General features: G+C 36.6%; 1 protein-coding gene across 3 annotated transcripts in view; it reads right to left on the bottom strand.

Annotated features, from left to right (window-relative positions):
- Positions 1–1,230: 1,230 nt before the first annotated feature.
- LOC107730251 (carnitine O-palmitoyltransferase 1, liver isoform-like) overlaps positions 1,231–16,839 on the bottom strand; it is a 19,217-nt gene continuing 3,608 nt past the window's right edge. For all 3 annotated transcript variants that reach the window (XM_016541021.1, XM_016541023.1, XM_016541024.1), the window contains 13 exons: positions 15,144–15,221; positions 14,837–14,944; positions 13,022–13,106; positions 8,749–8,944; positions 8,346–8,534; positions 8,092–8,197; positions 5,774–5,890; positions 5,481–5,645; positions 5,248–5,379; positions 2,910–3,062; positions 2,555–2,668; positions 2,374–2,466; positions 1,231–1,397 (listed from right to left, as the gene is read on the bottom strand). In XM_016541021.1, the coding sequence (XP_016396507.1) occupies positions 1,311–1,397; positions 2,374–2,466; positions 2,555–2,668; positions 2,910–3,062; positions 5,248–5,379; positions 5,481–5,645; positions 5,774–5,890; positions 8,092–8,197; positions 8,346–8,534; positions 8,749–8,944; positions 13,022–13,106; positions 14,837–14,944; positions 15,144–15,221 (1,623 nt within the window). In that variant the 3' untranslated portion in view covers positions 1,231–1,310. The remainder of the gene's footprint in view (positions 1,398–2,373; positions 2,467–2,554; positions 2,669–2,909; positions 3,063–5,247; positions 5,380–5,480; positions 5,646–5,773; positions 5,891–8,091; positions 8,198–8,345; positions 8,535–8,748; positions 8,945–13,021; positions 13,107–14,836; positions 14,945–15,143; positions 15,222–16,839) is intronic.

The following is a 16,839-nucleotide window of genomic DNA, read 5'->3' as shown; positions in this document are numbered from 1 at the left end:
TTTGAGAGGACACTCATTAATTACTCAATAACACATTAGTATGAGTACAAAATAAATACATGAGATTTTTTTTCCCAGAACTTGAATAATTTTTTGACAATGATTTCCAAACTTATTACAGTATATAACACTAAAACGGAACATAAAATATGATGGAAGGAAATTAAAATAATCCAAATAAAAATAAATGTACAATTAATGTGATTAATCCTCTGATAAGCGTTAACACATCCCACATTAAAACGTGGTGACCATTCAATGCTGAATCAACACGATATCAAACCATCAGGTTGGAGAACAAAAAGTGAGCAGAATCCGTAATAAATGAGCGCACACTTGGGAAATTCTCATCTCATCTTTTCCTTCATTACTTAATACTGAATTAAAACTGTAAATATCAGAATGCAAACTGAAAGCACAAATGGAGAGCTGTGTATTGCTTGATTTGTAAGCTCAGCACTTCAGCCAAGCGATTATTATGCTCCTTGACATCTTGTCAAGAGAATGTCATCTATTGAAGTATCTATGAAACTGTACATCTCAGTAAAATATACTGAAAGTGAAAGCAGCAGATTTAGATTTTTCACCTGCACTGAACCTTTCAGTTAAGACATATGTTAAGGCACCAGCACATATAGCGACAGAATGAGATTTTCACACTCCCTACCTACTTCTCTCCTTCATACGCTTCATCTCACAGACACATGCAAACAAACAAGACGACACAAGCAAAAAAAAAAAAAAAAAATCAAAGGTATGAATGGCAGTTTCACTTCCTTTGGCCTTGGAGGACAGAGCTCAGATTCCTCTCTGCCTTAAACAGCTCATTTCAGATCGGTCTTCTTTTCTTGGTTTTACCCTTGAGCACCACAAACATATAATGTGAGACCTGTGAGTGAGTTATTCATAAAACAGCAGCACCATTTGTGTGCTAGTAAATAAATACTTAAAATCTGCTTGTTCTGACATTCTGTTTACTTGAAGATGGCAAATGGAAATTCTGCCTTTTGGTTAAAAGAATCAATCACCTTTATGATGGAGCTAGTTTACTTCTCCAAATCTTTTGAACAGAATAATCCACATGTATAAAACTTGCAGGCAGAATTGTTAAGCATTAATCAAAACAGTTTTCCGGCCACATGGAGTAAAGCCGTTTGGCCTAATCTCTTATGAATAACTTCTGTAAGAAGCTTTGGGGCAGTCTGCCAAGAAACACACTTGGGCAAAAACATTCAAGCTTCTCTCAACACTGCTCATATATAATTAAGGTGAATTGAGTCATTAAAAGCATAATCCTTTCACCAATCAAATCACTTTAGGGTCTTTTTGTCAAGCTCAAACAGATTCAGCATATCAAGCATTGCTTGCCTGATATTGTTTCCAAAGCGATGAGAGTCCTGAAAAAAAGATAAGATGAAAAGAAATCACCAAGCATTCAAGAACAACACCAGCCAGGTATTGTTCCAAAAGAATGGAATATCACATAAAACATTTGAGAATAAGTCACAGTTTCCATCTCATGTGTTCAAGTAATCAAATCATCACTTCATGGGAAACTGGCGCAAAGTATCAATAATAAAAATGGAAGTTGTTCCACACGAAGAAGCACTGTGGCTCTTTTTCCTCAGTAAAAATTACATGCGTCTCAGAGTGTGCAGATGAAAGAGTACAGTCATGATATCTTGCGTTAAAGGGGTCTTATGATGCATTTTTAAAGATCATTATTTTGTGTATTTGTTTGGGCGGCATTATTCAAATATTTTCACATAGTGAGGTAGATATGTGGGGGCGTGTTAGAACGAGCCGTTTTAGGGGGGCGTGGCAGACTCTTAACTTTGATATGAAAGAATATCTCTTTGGTTTTGAGACTTTAGTCTTTGCAACTTCAGGGATCTTATCTATTCACAATCAGCTTGTAACACTCCAAAGAGAAAGGAAAACTTGAAATCACATCATATGACCCCTTTAAGAGGCAGATGCCTGATGTTTGGGAATGCAGTCATGTGTAGTTCTGGGAGGTAATTATAGCAAATCATTTTGATTACATACTTTGGCTCAGGTAATTTCAGAATGACTTAACACTGAAGTGTGCAATGTGATTGGTCCACTGTTTAGACCACTTATCCAATCACATGATCTGTTGAGTCAAAGTCACATATGTTTTTTTGTTGGAATTTATTCTGTTTCCATCAGAATTTATGTGCATGTCTTCTTATCAGATAAATTATCGACCTCAGTTGAGCATTTTAAGATTTTAAGTGATACCCCAAAAATCACATTCCATTGGATGAAACATATCTACTGTCACAAATAAAAACAAAGGAGCAGCATTTTCTGTATTTTGACAGATTCTCTGGTTGTGTATGTTCTCACCGTCTCTGGACTGGAACACTTGGAAGAGATGTGGAAATTGATGAGTTTTTCGCCAACAATCATATAGGCCACACCATAACCATCATCTGCAACCTACCACAGTTAGAAAAAAAAGTTACATTCGATCCTTTCACTAAAGCATTTTAATATTACCAGATTATGAAATCTTTGGAAGACTCACCGGTCCAAAGCCTCCTCCAGTGGTTACATACTCTGGGTGATTCACCAGATCAAACAGCTCCCCCTGCTGCAAAGGAGTCTGACTAGTGGAGAGTCTCCAAGGCTCTGACAGCACCTGAAGAGACAGGAAGTGGGACATTTTGCATTCAAATGAATTTTGTTAAAGAATATAAGCTACATTACTCCTAAGCAAGGCACATGCACTCATGTCTTCAAAGGCGGAAATGACCTTTATCATTAATTTGTCATAATAATAATTATAATCAGGACACAGTTAATTCTCATGGGATATGGTTTTTTAGCGTATATTCCTTTATATTTGTAATTTTACAAACCGCTTAAATGCTAAAACCCACCTCCTGGAGGAATGGGGAGTCCTGTCCAAGGTACTTAGACACTACATAGAGGCAAAAGAGATGGCGGTCAGTGCCCTGACCAGTCATTGCCAGTCTATACATCTGCTGGTGTTTCTCAGCGGCCTGGGTTAGTAAACAAAGTTTCTCTTCTCTCTACAAAACAAGAACAGAAGACTCATTTTGAAAAATGGCAGCAGTAAAACAGTGACCGGTAAACTGCATTTGTGACCCTGGACCACAAAACCAGTCATAAGTCTCAATTTTTCGAAATTGAGATTTATACATCATCTGAAAGCGGAATAAATAAGCTTTCCATTGATGTATGGTTTATTATGATGGGACAATATTTGGCCGAGATACAACTATTTGAAAATCTGGAATCTGAGGGTGCAAAACAATCAAAATATTGAGAAAATCATCTTTAAAGTCGTCCAAATGAAGTTCTTAGCAATGCATATTACTAATCAAAAATTAAGTGTTGATATATTTTCAGTAGGAAATTTACAAAATATCTTCATGAAACATGATTAATGTCCTAATGATTATTGGCATAAAAGAAAAATCAATAATTTTGACCCATACAATATATTTTGTGTTCCCCCCCCCCATACATCAAAGTTTTGTGGTCCAGGGTCACATTTGTCAAATTATGAAAAGCAGTAGCTACAGACAGTGTTGGGGAAAGTTACTTTTAAAAGTAATGCATTACAATATTGTGTTACTCCATAAAAAAGTAACTTACTGCATTAATTTGTTACTCTTTATAGAATGTAATACATTACGTTACTTTTGCGTTACTCTTTGTCACCTGAGCTGAGCTTGCTTGCTTGTTTTTTTAATAAGAAAAAACCAAAAAGTGAAATGAATAAGACTCAGGCTGAAGGAAGTGCCTCTGCACCTCACTCCTAATTTCTCTCAACATGGGGACAGGAGAGGTGTCACTGAATAAATGGAAAACAAAGTAACTTGTAACTTGTGTTACTTATTTTAAAAAGTCAGACTTTACTACTTACTTATGTTACTTTACTAGTTACATCAAAAAAGTAATCGGATTATGTAAGTCATGTTACTTGTAATGCATTACCCCCAACACTGGCTACAGCAATAAAAGGAAAGGCAAATGAAATATACAGCTATTGTGTTATTTGTGTTGGTATCGTAACTAACCCTAATACCCGAGACCGGACAAAACCTGGTCTCAATTTTCTTATGAATTTATTCTTAAGTCCAAGACCATATTTTCAGGAGCATTCGGACACAGCCTAAACTTGAACTCGAATGAGGTGTTTCTGACCAGTCGGTAACACTTTATAATAACTTTCATTATTATATCATTAACAAACATTATATAATGCTTAACAGATCATTAGTTAATATATAGTCAAATAGCTAGAAATGTGAGATAATGTGTTAAACTTGCTAAACATTTCCTAATGATTAACAGATCATTATTTCACATGCTTACAAATGTCATTCAATTTATATGATCACAAACTTCTTGAAAATCTACAGATGTTATACAATGATTAAACTTTTTTTTAAATGTACAACACTTTTGCTGCTATTGAGGTGCGATACGGGTAAGGTTAGGGACAGGTTTGTAGCTTTGGGTAGGTTTAAACGGTTAGTTCACCCAAAAATGAGAAATCTGTCATTAATTACTTTTACATTTCAACTGTAAATTTACGAAGCTACGAGAATACTTTTTTGCGCAAAGAAAAAAGAAGCGCCGCCACACGCTCGCGTCATGATACTGTCGTGAATGCGCGCGTCCAAAGTGACGCAGTAGAGACGAAAATGTGGAATAAAGTCGTTATTTTTGTTTTCTTTGCACAAAAAAGTATTCTCATAGCTTCGTAACTTTACAGCTGAACTAATGATGTCTCACGGACTACTTTGTCGATCATCTTGGTACTTTTCTGGACCTTGAACGTGGTAGTTACCTTGCTGTCTATGGGAGGGTCAGAGAGCCCTCAGATTTCATAAAAAATATCTTAAATTGTGTTCCGAAGATGAACGAAGGTCTTACGGGTTTGGAACAACACGAGGGTGAGTAATTAATGACAGAATTTTCATTTTTGGGTGAACTAACCCTTTAAGGGTTGGTTAAGGGATCAGAGGTGTACAGGAGTCAATATGATTACTATAAGGGAACACAATTCAATCTTTCTTGAAAAACTGATTTGTTTTCTCCTGTTGATGTATACAGTAGTATACTAATATAAGTGTTGTGGCAATCCCAGTCCGGTCTTGTCTAGTCTCGAGTACTACAGCACTGGTTCATAGTGAATTGCCTCCCCTGTGGCTGCGGATCTTAAGGGTTGTTGTGGTATGGTACCGTTTTGTTGCCGATCATGGCACGGACAAAAGCACAGGATTCCATGGTGCAGGAGCGCACAGTTTCTGTACGGCCTTCTCTGTATAAACGGGTCATGGATGCCTCATAAGTCAAGCAGAACTTTCCTTTGTCCTGTACAATGAAAAATCATTGACATCATTTCACCCTTTCAAGTGAACGATAAGCAGGAATATTTTGCTACATTTCAGATGTTCAGTGATAAGAACGTTCACCCTATAATGAGCCAGCTGCAGTGCAAGCTGGATGAAGGCATCAGGACTGATCTTGCACTTCTTGATCAGGCCTTTCCCAAAGTCACTGAAGGGGATGATGTGCGAGTCCACATCATTAGCCAAAGCCACAGCCACAGACAGAGAGTTGGCAATCATAGTCTGGCACTGCGATGAAATAAAAAACACAACAGAGAGAACGTCAAACAACCCAATGTCTTGGTCCTTTCATATCCACTCGAGCAAGATGAGAAAGCTATTATCAGCATTTTTACTACCAAGTGTATCACACTGACCTCAGGTGGAATATTCCACTGGAGTCTTTGAGGTCCAGGAAGATTAGGGTGAGGTTCTCCTCTACAGTGGCCATCTGCTGTGTAGCCCAGCTTAACAGGGTCCATCGAGAGCACTTGCTTTATGAAAAATGCCATCAAATTTACATTAGCAGCAGATTAACATTTTATGCATGATACACATGAATTAAAAGTGAAATACAACCGATGTGAACAACGGAAGTTTGGGGTTGGTAAGTTTTGGGGGGGGGGGGTTTCTCTTATGCTCACCTGCTTTTATCTAATCAAAATTACATAGAAAAGTCATATTTTGAAATATTAGTAGAATTTAAACTAAATGTTTTCTATTTTATACATTTTTAAATGTAATTTATTCATGTATTGGCAAAGCTGCATTTTTATCAGCCATTACTCCAGTCCTCAGTGTCACATGATCCTTCAGAAATTATTCTAATATGGTGATTTGTAACTTTCTTTACTTATTATAAATTAAATGAAAACTGTTTTTTTTCAGGACAGTTTGATGAATGGAATGTTTAAAAGAACATTTATTTAATGTAATCAATATAATAAATTGCTTCATAAATGTATATAATAAAATCCTTTTTTAAAAAAGAAAAATATCTTACTGACCCCAAACTTCTGAATGGTAGTGTATGTGTGCATGTGTACCTCCCAGAGGTGGCCAACAATAGGAGCATCGGCCCAGCTATGTTCTGCATTAAGGCCCATGGTTCCATTCTTGAAGACAATTAAGTTTATGGACTTATCATACCACCTAATGGAAAATGACCATTAAAAATTTACATGTTGTATAAAAGCTACTCTGAGGTACAGTACTGGTACCTAGAGACCCACAAAAACCCTTTCAAAGGGGCATGGAAGGAGGTGGTCTCTCTTAACCCATGCTATGGTTTCTTCCTTACTTGTCATAACACTTCCCATGGAGCAGCAATTTAGCGTAATGGTCCAGGGACTCCACAGGATTTGATGGATCATAGCGCTGCTCTGTGTCATCCAGTGTAACAAAGAAAGCGGCTTTCTCCACAGTATCCAGAGACTTCTTGTTCTTGCCGTGTCTGAGGTAGGCATTACGGGCACACGCCCAAGGCACTCTGAGAAAAACAGATACAGACAAGCTTTTACTCCATCTAAAATAGTTTTGACTGTCCAGTAAAAATTGGTGACAAATAATAGTAAAGGAGAAATAAAAAAGAACCTAATTACAGACTGACATCCCACTGAAACTTTACAGTGGTTACAAGAGATCAGACAAATGAATGACAGGAAAACGGTAGCTACTCCTGCTGTTGGGTGTGTTGTGAATACCTGTCCCCTGCAGTGAGGGCGGCAAGGGTTTCCTCTCCAGGCTGCGGCTCTGAGGTGTCAGCCAGAATCCTCTCCATCTGCTGCTCTATCTCCCGTGGCAACAGTAACCGCCCATCATAAAACATCCATACTTTAAAGTAACGGCCTCGGTGATGCACCACAATATGCCTGCTGTCAGACATGTGCTGAACTGTGTCTACAGTCAGATGGAGGAAAGAAAGAAAGAAAGAAAGATCACAAGTCACATGCAAGCAACTATATAGAATGCTACATTTTTACATTAAGGTATTAAATGTTTTGCAGGTAGGCAGTGAGTGAAACATTCATAACATTCTAATGAAAATAAATTAAAAAGAAAATGTATATACACACACAATACCTTTCAAATGTTCGGGGTCATTAAATGCATTAAACTGAAAATCAGTTTGAACGTGACAGTAAAGACATTTATAATTATACAAAATATTTATATTTCAAATAAATGCTGTTCTTCTGAACTTTCTAATTATCATAAAATCCTGAAAAAAGGTAAGTATCACAGTTTCCACAAAAATATTAGACAGCACAACTGTTTTCAACATTGGTAATAATAAGGTAATAATTGGTAATAATAATAATAATAATAACGTTCCTTGAGCAAATCAGCATATTTAAATGATTTCTGAAGAATCGTGTGGCATGACGATTGTAATGGCTGGTAAAAATTCAGCTTTGTCATCACAGGAATAAATTAGATTTTGAAATACACTAGTCAATATTTGAAGTGGATCAAAACCTTTTATCGAAGTTGTCCTAAAACCTAAAACCAAAATGAGTTCTTGTCTTAGGACAACTTTGATGAACTTTTTTGATCCACTTTTTTTGTAACAATCAATTTAATTGCTGAATAAAAGTATACAATAAAGTTTTGAAGAAAGTTTTAAAGTTTTAAAAAAGAAAAATATCTTACTGACCTCAAACCTTTGAATGGTAGTGTATGTGTGCATGTGTACCTCCCAGAGGTGGCCAACAATAGGAGCATCGGCCCAGCTATGTTCTGCATTAAGGCCCATGGTTCCATTCTTGAAGACAATTAAGTTTATGGACTTATCATACCACCTAATGGAAAATGACCATTAAAAATTTACATGTTGTATAAAAGCTACTCTGAGGTACAGTACTGGTACCTAGAGACCCACAAAAACCCTTTCAAAGGGGCATGGAAGGAGGTGGTCTCTCTTAACCCATGCTATGGTTTCTTCCTTACTTGTCATAACACTTCCCATGGAGCAGCAATTTAGCGTAATGGTCCAGGGACTCCACAGGATTTGATGGATCATAGCGCTGCTCTGTGTCATCCAGTGTAACAAAGAAAGCGGCTTTCTCCACAGTATCCAGAGACTTCTTGTTCTTGCCGTGTCTGAGGTAGGCATTACGGGCACACGCCCAAGGCACTCTGAGAAAAACAGATACAGACAAGCTTTTACTCCATCTAAAATAGTTTTGACTGTCCAGTAAAAATTGGTGACAAATAATAGTAAAGGAGAAATAAAAAAGAACCTAATTACAGACTGACATCCCACTGAAACTTTACAGTGGTTACAAGAGATCAGACAAATGAATGACAGGAAAACGGTAGCTACTCCTGCTGTTGGGTGTGTTGTGAATACCTGTCCCCTGCAGTGAGGGCGGCAAGGGTTTCCTCTCCAGGCTGCGGCTCTGAGGTGTCAGCCAGAATCCTCTCCATCTGCTGCTCTATCTCCCGTGGCAACAGTAACCGCCCATCATAAAACATCCATACTTTAAAGTAACGGCCTCGGTGATGCACCACAATATGCCTGCTGTCAGACATGTGCTGAACTGTGTCTACAGTCAGATGGAGGAAAGAAAGAAAGAAAGAAAGATCACAAGTCACATGCAAGCAACTATATAGAATGCTACATTTTTACATTAAGGTATTAAATGTTTTGCAGGTAGGCAGTGAGTGAAACATTCATAACATTCTAATGAAAATAAATTAAAAAGAAAATGTATATACACACACAATACCTTTCAAATGTTCGGGGTCATTAAATGCATTAAACTGAAAATCAGTTTGAACGTGACAGTAAAGACATTTATAATTATACAAAATATTTATATTTCAAATAAATGCTGTTCTTCTGAACTTTCTAATTATCATAAAATCCTGAAAAAAGGTAAGTATCACAGTTTCCACAAAAATATTAGACAGCACAACTGTTTTCAACATTGGTAATAATAAGGTAATAATTGGTAATAATAATAATAATAATAACGTTCCTTGAGCAAATCAGCATATTTAAATGATTTCTGAAGAATCGTGTGGCATGACGATTGTAATGGCTGGTAAAAATTCAGCTTTGTCATCACAGGAATAAATTAGATTTTGAAATACACTAGTCAATATTTGAAGTGGATCAAAACCTTTTATCGAAGTTGTCCTAAAACCTAAAACCAAAATGAGTTCTTGTCTTAGGACAACTTTGATGAACTTTTTTGATCCACTTCAAATGTTGACTACTGTATATTAACATAGAACACAATATTACTGTTTTTACTATATTTTTACTCAAATATATGCTGCCTGGGTGAGCATAAGAGAGTTCTTTCAAAAACATTAATCTTTCTGACCCCAAAAGTCTGAACAGTATATAAAACATTTATACATGTACAAAATAAAACAAATGGGGTGCAAATGATCAAGGGAGGAACTAAGGTGAAAGCTAAAGCTGAAGTGTGTAATTTCTGCATCATTAGATTCAAAATTTGAAAATGAGTTTCCAAAACACGTCTTCCACTGTCAGCTAAACAGATAGTCCCACTGTTTACACTTTTTCCACCCTGGGAAATCAACCTACAAATGACTTATACTGTATAACTACTAGGACTGTAACGGTTCAAATTACTCACGGTTAGGTTTGTATCACGGTTTTGGTTTCGGTACGGTATGTGCTATGTTTATGGGGGGGAAAAACTATATTGTCAAATAAAAATAAAGTACATAAAAACAAATAATCTAACTACAAGCAACAGCACAAATAAATACATTAGAGCAAAGATACAAATAAAATAAACAGTGCTTTTCAGGTTTTTTAGGTAGGTAACATTAACATTAACATTAGTTTTTAGGTACAGAAATTGAATAAAGTAATCAAATGTAAAATAACATTACATATTTGACTGTATAAATTACAGATCAATCCTTATTAATGTTACAAAAGCTATTCAATTAAGAGAAGTGAGTGATTTCCTTGTTTTTCTTGTAAACTGTACACTGATAATGTACGTTCAACCGACTATGCCTGAGGATACTCACCAAGACGGGCATTTTGAAATCATTTTAGTGTGAATTTGTCTAATTAAGCACAAGACTTGAAAGAAAATGTAATTGTAATTTGTGTAATTTGTAATTTGCGCTCGTTCTGAGACGCTTTAGATGAGTGCGCACACACAAATCTTCTCACTGCGCGCGAGTTCTCATTCATGTCTTGTGGCTCTTGAATGTTTAAACTGGCAAGGATTAAATGAGTTTAGTATAAACACAGATAGCAACATGTGCTGTTCAGTTCTCACCTGCGCACACGCACTAATCAACACCTGGGTAATGATGGCATAAATGACTGGCCATATTCCAGCATACGGCACTCACATTGAACAGAGATTCTGGTTTGTCCACTTTTTTTTGTTCATCGCTGTTGTTGTAATGTATTGGGGAGCAAGAATGTGTATACATCGAAACATGTATTAGCTGAACTCTGTCTGTTTTAGTTGTTGTTATTTATAACAAACCATATTACAGATGCGTTGTCAGATTTAAGTTGAACCTATTAAGTTCCGTATCAGTTACAAAATATTATTACTTACTTTTAAGGCCCTTAATGGGTTAGCTCCTGTGTACCTAACTAGTCTTCTACCACGCTACAATCCATCACACTCCCTAAGGTCACAAAACTCTGGATTCTTGGTAGTTCCTAGGATAGCAAAGTCCACTAAAGGAGGTAGAGCTTTTTCACATTTGGCTCCCAAACTCTGGAATAGCCTTCCTGATAACGTTCGGGATTCAGACTCTCTCTGTTTAAATCTAGATTAAAGACAAATCTCTTTTACCAAGCATTCAACTAATGCATCTCATAATCTTGTACTGCAGTTATATCTGATCAAATGCACATTTTCATTCTTTTGCTTGGGTTGAACACATCACTTTTGCTTGGTTGGAACAGCAGCTACGCTAATTATGTCTCTATTGGCTTCTCTGTTTCTGCGTAACTAGGAATTACAGAAGCTTCAGTCTGGATCCAGCCCTTACAAAGACCTGAGAAGAGATGATGCCAACTCTCAGACATCATACAAAACTACCAAACTTTGCTATAAGTTTAATTGCAACATATAATCATTGCAGTTAATAGTGTTCACCGTCTGTTTGATTACATGATATTAACTGCATGAATTGTACTGTACATTTCTGCCATATGGACATCAACTTGACATAATTCACCACGGATAAGCTACTACTAAATATAATGTAGAAACTTTAAAATATAAACTGAAATTTTCTGTAAAGCTGCTTTGCAACGATTTGTATCGTGAAAAGCACTATACAAATAAACTTGAATTGAATTGCGGTGCAAGTGCGTGCCGAACCGTGGGTGGAGAACAATACGGTTAGATTTTTTTACCGAGAACCATTACACCCCTAATAACTACTGAACTGTCTCTCTCTGCTCAGTAAACTGGAACAGGAGAAAGTAATTTAAAATAAAAAATCACACACATAACCTCTAAGAATTGTCTTCTATCCAAAGCCACAGTGCAGGAATGGGGAGGTGTGTATTAGATCAAGACCTGCATCTCAGTACAATAAATGCAGTGCTAACCAAGGTTAATATAGTTTAGAATTTTTAAAATAGTTTTATTTTAATATCGTTTTCAAATTTGCTATAAAATTCAGTTTAGTTTTTATTAGTTTCATTCATATTTTTGTTAGTTTTAGTTTGTTTTTTATTTTGTGAACGCATTTTTATTTAGTTTTTATATAGTTTAGTTTCAGTTTTAGTTTCAGTTTTAATTAAAGTTTAGCAGAATTAACAGATCACTTCCAGAGCTCAGGCCAAAGAAAGACGTAGGCATAATTTTACCTTAGTGAGGCAAACATATAGCGACACAAAATTAACGCATGCTGAGATTGATTAGATAGTAAAAGTATACAAATATACGCCACAGAAAGCATGATGCCTTTTTTACTAAATTAATTTACACAAGTTGCGCTTAATGTCATATCCAATGATGTGTGTTGAGATATTTAGTATGAAAATAAATGTAGCCTGATTTGGTTATATGTCTTTTCTTATTTAACCATAATCATGATATTGTAACGGTAAAGCACCAACTTAGAATGCCTAATGTTGGTTTGATTGCTTGTGTTACATGAGAAAATAAATAATCTTGCTTACCTGATGTAATAGATTTAATGCGAGTACGGTTCGGGTCGCGACTCGCGGTCTTTATGTCAAACGGTTCTGGTCTGGTACAGAATTAAATTAGTGCTGCTGTCAGATAATGGGTCGGGTGTTCTGTTAAGTACTGCTGGTGCACGTTTACCAAACAGGACCCGTGCAGGCTTTCTCAGGGACCGTTTTGTGACATACAATTTCCTTAAAATAAAGGGGGTCTTTGTTTTCATCAACTAAAATCGTAGTATGGCATATTACACTTGTAACCTAATATATTACGCAACAACAATATACTTCCAAAATAACTAATCCATGCCTTTGGAGTATTTCCATCAGCAATCATAAGCTTGTTATCATTCCCAGTTGCAGATTGAATTGTGGGAAAGCGGGATTGGAAATACTTGAAATACTATAACTTGAATTTGGCGCAAAGACGAATTCTCTGCGCAAAGATTGTGTCAAAGATCAGTACCTGTTTCTATGCCTGGGATGCGACTGGTGTTGAACATGCGCTCATATTGGGACGAGCACATAGGGATGGTGTTTTGAAGCATAAGCTGCGAAGTAGAGAGGAAGAGGTCAAATAAAAGATGGAAGGAGGAACTGGTGATAAACCTCACTAACAGATGAGAAAAGGGTCACAAAGCACTACTTGATGGTCTGGAGAGAGAACTATGCAATCATTAGGATATAAGAAGACTGACTGGGGTCCTAGTCAGAAAAATGATGTTATGTGAAATAAAAGAAAGGAAATGGAATGACCGGAGAGGAATTTTAAGCAGCACAGCCCTGTGTCACCAGCTGGTCATTACAAAGTCATTACATTATTGTGCATAAGAACAAACTGTCAATGGAACTGCCAATGAAAATATACAATAACATACACTACTAATCAAAATTAACGGATGACACATGACCAGTGGATTAGGCAGAAGATGGTCTATGGTGCACAGACTGGCTATTCTTACCCGTCTCCTGGCCTGGGATGCGGCATGTATTAAATAGCCGCTCCCACTGGGCAGAACAGAGTGGAAAGCTGTTCATTAGTGCAAAAAGCTGCACCATTTTGACCATATGATCAGGAGGCATGAAATACAGAAACATTCACAGAATTAAATAAAGAGATCAATCTCCTTAGTAACTAATGTTAGTTAGGGCTAATAATTTATTTGTAATAGAGGGCGGTTATTACAAATTATGTTATAGTAGAAGTTATTACAGTGTTGAGCCATTAAAGGAGTAGTAATTTACAGATAATGTACTTACCCCCTTGTCTTTCTTTCTTCAGTCGTAAAGAAATTATGTTTTTTTTGAGGAAAACATTTCAGGATTTCTCTCCATATAATGGACTTCTATGGTGTCCCCGAGTTTGAACTTCCAAAATGCAGTTTAAATGCAGCTTCAAAGGGCTCTATAAACGATCCCAGCCGAGGAAGAAGGGTCTTATCTAGCGAAACGATCAGTTATTTTCTAAAGAACTGTACAATTTATATACTTTTTAACCTCAAACGCTCGTCTTGTCTAGCTCTGCGTGTACTCTGTATTCTGGTTCATGACAGTTAGGGTATGTATCCTACATTGCTGCAGAAGTATCGACCCAGTGTTTATAAAGTGTTTATAAAGTGAACATGCAAAGAAGATCAAACACCCTTTACAAAAAACAGTAAAACCGCGATGTAGGACAATTTTGAAGTTGGAGGAGAAAATGAGATGGGAGTTTTTCGACATACCCTAACTTTCATGAACCGGAATACACAGAGTTCACGCAGAGCTAGACAAGACGAGCGTTTGAGGTTAAAAAGTATATAAATTGAACATTTCTTTAGAAAATAACCAATCGTTTCGCTAAATAAGACCCTTCTTCCTTGGCTGGGATCGTTTAGAGCCCTTTGAAGCTGCATTTAAACTGCATTTTGGAACTTCAAACTCGGAAGTTCAACTTTGGAAGTTCAAACTCGGGGGCACCATAGAAGTCCATTAAATGGAGAGAAATCCTGAAAAGCTTTCCTCAAAAAACAATTTCTTTACGACTGAAGAAAGAAAGACATGAACATCTTGGATGACAAGGGGGCGAGTATATTATCTGTAAATTTTTGTTCTGGAAGTGAACTACTCCTTTAAAATCTAAAGCTGTAACTCTTTTTTTACTTCTTTGTTATGAGACAAAATGGTAACGAGATTCACAAATCTACTGGTTTACTTACAAAAACTAGCTGATTAAAACAACATTTTATAGACTATTTATTTTATAGTAAAGATGCAGTAGAAATATGGTAGCTTGTCTAACCGGCTTGATTTGAGCCCGGTCCAGCTTCCTCCTGTAAAGCATGATTGCATGAATGACATTGCCGGCTCTTGCTGCTTGCAGATGTGTAGGAAAGGCATAAAGAAAGTCCTGTTCGGAGGAAAAAGGTTTCAGAAACCAAGAATGTTTAATCTAATTGAGAACAAAAAAAAAATATGATCTAGTAGTCAAACTCTGCATACTGCTACAAAGTATGCAGCTAAAATTATCTAGTAGACTATAATATATCTAGGTACTATACTGCACCTAGTGGCTGCACACGCATATGGAGCTGGCAAGTACTATTTACCATTACGTAGTAGTTGCTGTTAACCATGATTGGCCCACGACCTCTCAAGTAGATATATTCTTCCCACCAGTCACTGACCTGAAACCCACAGGGATGCAAACTCAGAGGTGAAAAGGATAAAACAGTCACAGCGTCGCTCCTGTTAAACAGTACATTTCCAGGATCCCATCATGTACAGTGGGTCCCCTGGACTGAAGTTGAACACCACTGTTTACAGTGTCCTTGTTACATGTTACACGTACTTACTATAGCAATAACAGTCAATTATGCATAATTACATGCAACTAACCCAAGACCAAACCCTATTTCTAACCCTAATCCTATTATTTTTTGTTCAGCATGGTGGGCCGCATTTGAATTTGTGACGGGCCGCAGGTTGAGAACCACTGACGTAGACAAGGGTGGAACTCCTTATATGGGCATTTCTCCCGGAAGAGCGCGCCCACGCAAGCATCGACCAGAGTGAGAGCGAGAGCGAGATCGCGGCCATCAACGCGCTTCATCCGGCGGCAGCGCTGCACGGGACTCACTCGGGAAGAATGTCTCCAAAAGAAGTGTGTTTTTGGTTGTAAGGGAAAGATAACTTTGTTCACCTTCGTAAAGAACCCAACGTTATGTAAACAGTGGATGCAGTTTGTTTTTCCGGAGCAGCAACGGAGTTTCACAAGTGTGTTTGTTGACGAACGTTTTATAAGCAAGGCCCAGTTCGATGCTGGATTTGCACATCGTTTGATACTGAAGGATGGAGCGGTCGAGCTATAAAAGATCCCGGTCATGATTCAGAACTGCAGACGGTAAGTGAAACTGTGTGTGTTATCTCCACTTTAAAGATAGAAAGTTTAAAAGAACAGCATTTATTTGAAAAAAATATATATTTGTAACAATGAACATGTCTTTACTGTCACTTTTGATCAATTTAATGCATCTCTGCTAAAAAAAAGTTTAAAAAAAAATACTGACCTCAAGCTTATATGTATCTTTCTTTTATAAATATGATAAAACTAAAGACTTTTTGGAGATATAAAGGATGCAGTACTACTCTATAGGTACTCAAGATTAACGTGAGATTGGGTAAAACTGTGTGTGTTATCTCCCCTTTAAAGATAGAAAGTTTAAAAGAACAGCATTTATTTGAAAAAAATATATATTTGTAACAATGAACATGTCTTTACTGTCACTTTTGATCAATTTAATGCATCTCTGCTAAAAAAAAGTTTTAAAAAAAATACTGACCTCAAGCTTTTGAATGGTAGTGTGGATAAAATAATAAGCTTGCCATTTTAAAGATTGAAAATGTATTATATTAATCTATTATATTCTATATAAATTATAATATACAGTAGTTGTGAAATATTTTGTCATTTTTTGTAAATATTTGTTAAACTTTGCCAAAAGGCAAGTAGTTTGCATCCCTTTGATGCATAAAGGAGAAAATTTGTGACCCTGGACCACAAAACCAGTCATAAGGGTCAATTTTTTTAAATTGAGATGTATACATCATCTGAAAGCTGAATAAATAAACTTTCCATTGATGTATGGTTTGTTAGGATAGGACAATATCTGGCCGAGATATAACTATTTGAAAATCTGGAATGTGAGGGTGCAAAACAATCAAAATATTGAGAAAATCGCCTTTAAAGTTGTTTTAAAGTTCTTGGCAATGCATATTACTAATCAGAAATGAAGTTTTGATATA

This window comes from Sinocyclocheilus rhinocerous, unplaced genomic scaffold (assembly GCF_001515625.1).
Source record: "Sinocyclocheilus rhinocerous isolate Xijiao unplaced genomic scaffold, SAMN03320098_v1.1 scaffold368, whole genome shotgun sequence".
NCBI lineage: Eukaryota > Metazoa > Chordata > Actinopteri > Cypriniformes > Cyprinidae > Sinocyclocheilus > Sinocyclocheilus rhinocerous.
Note: the sequence above shows the minus strand (reverse complement) of the source record. Positions and strands in the feature narration are given on the sequence as shown.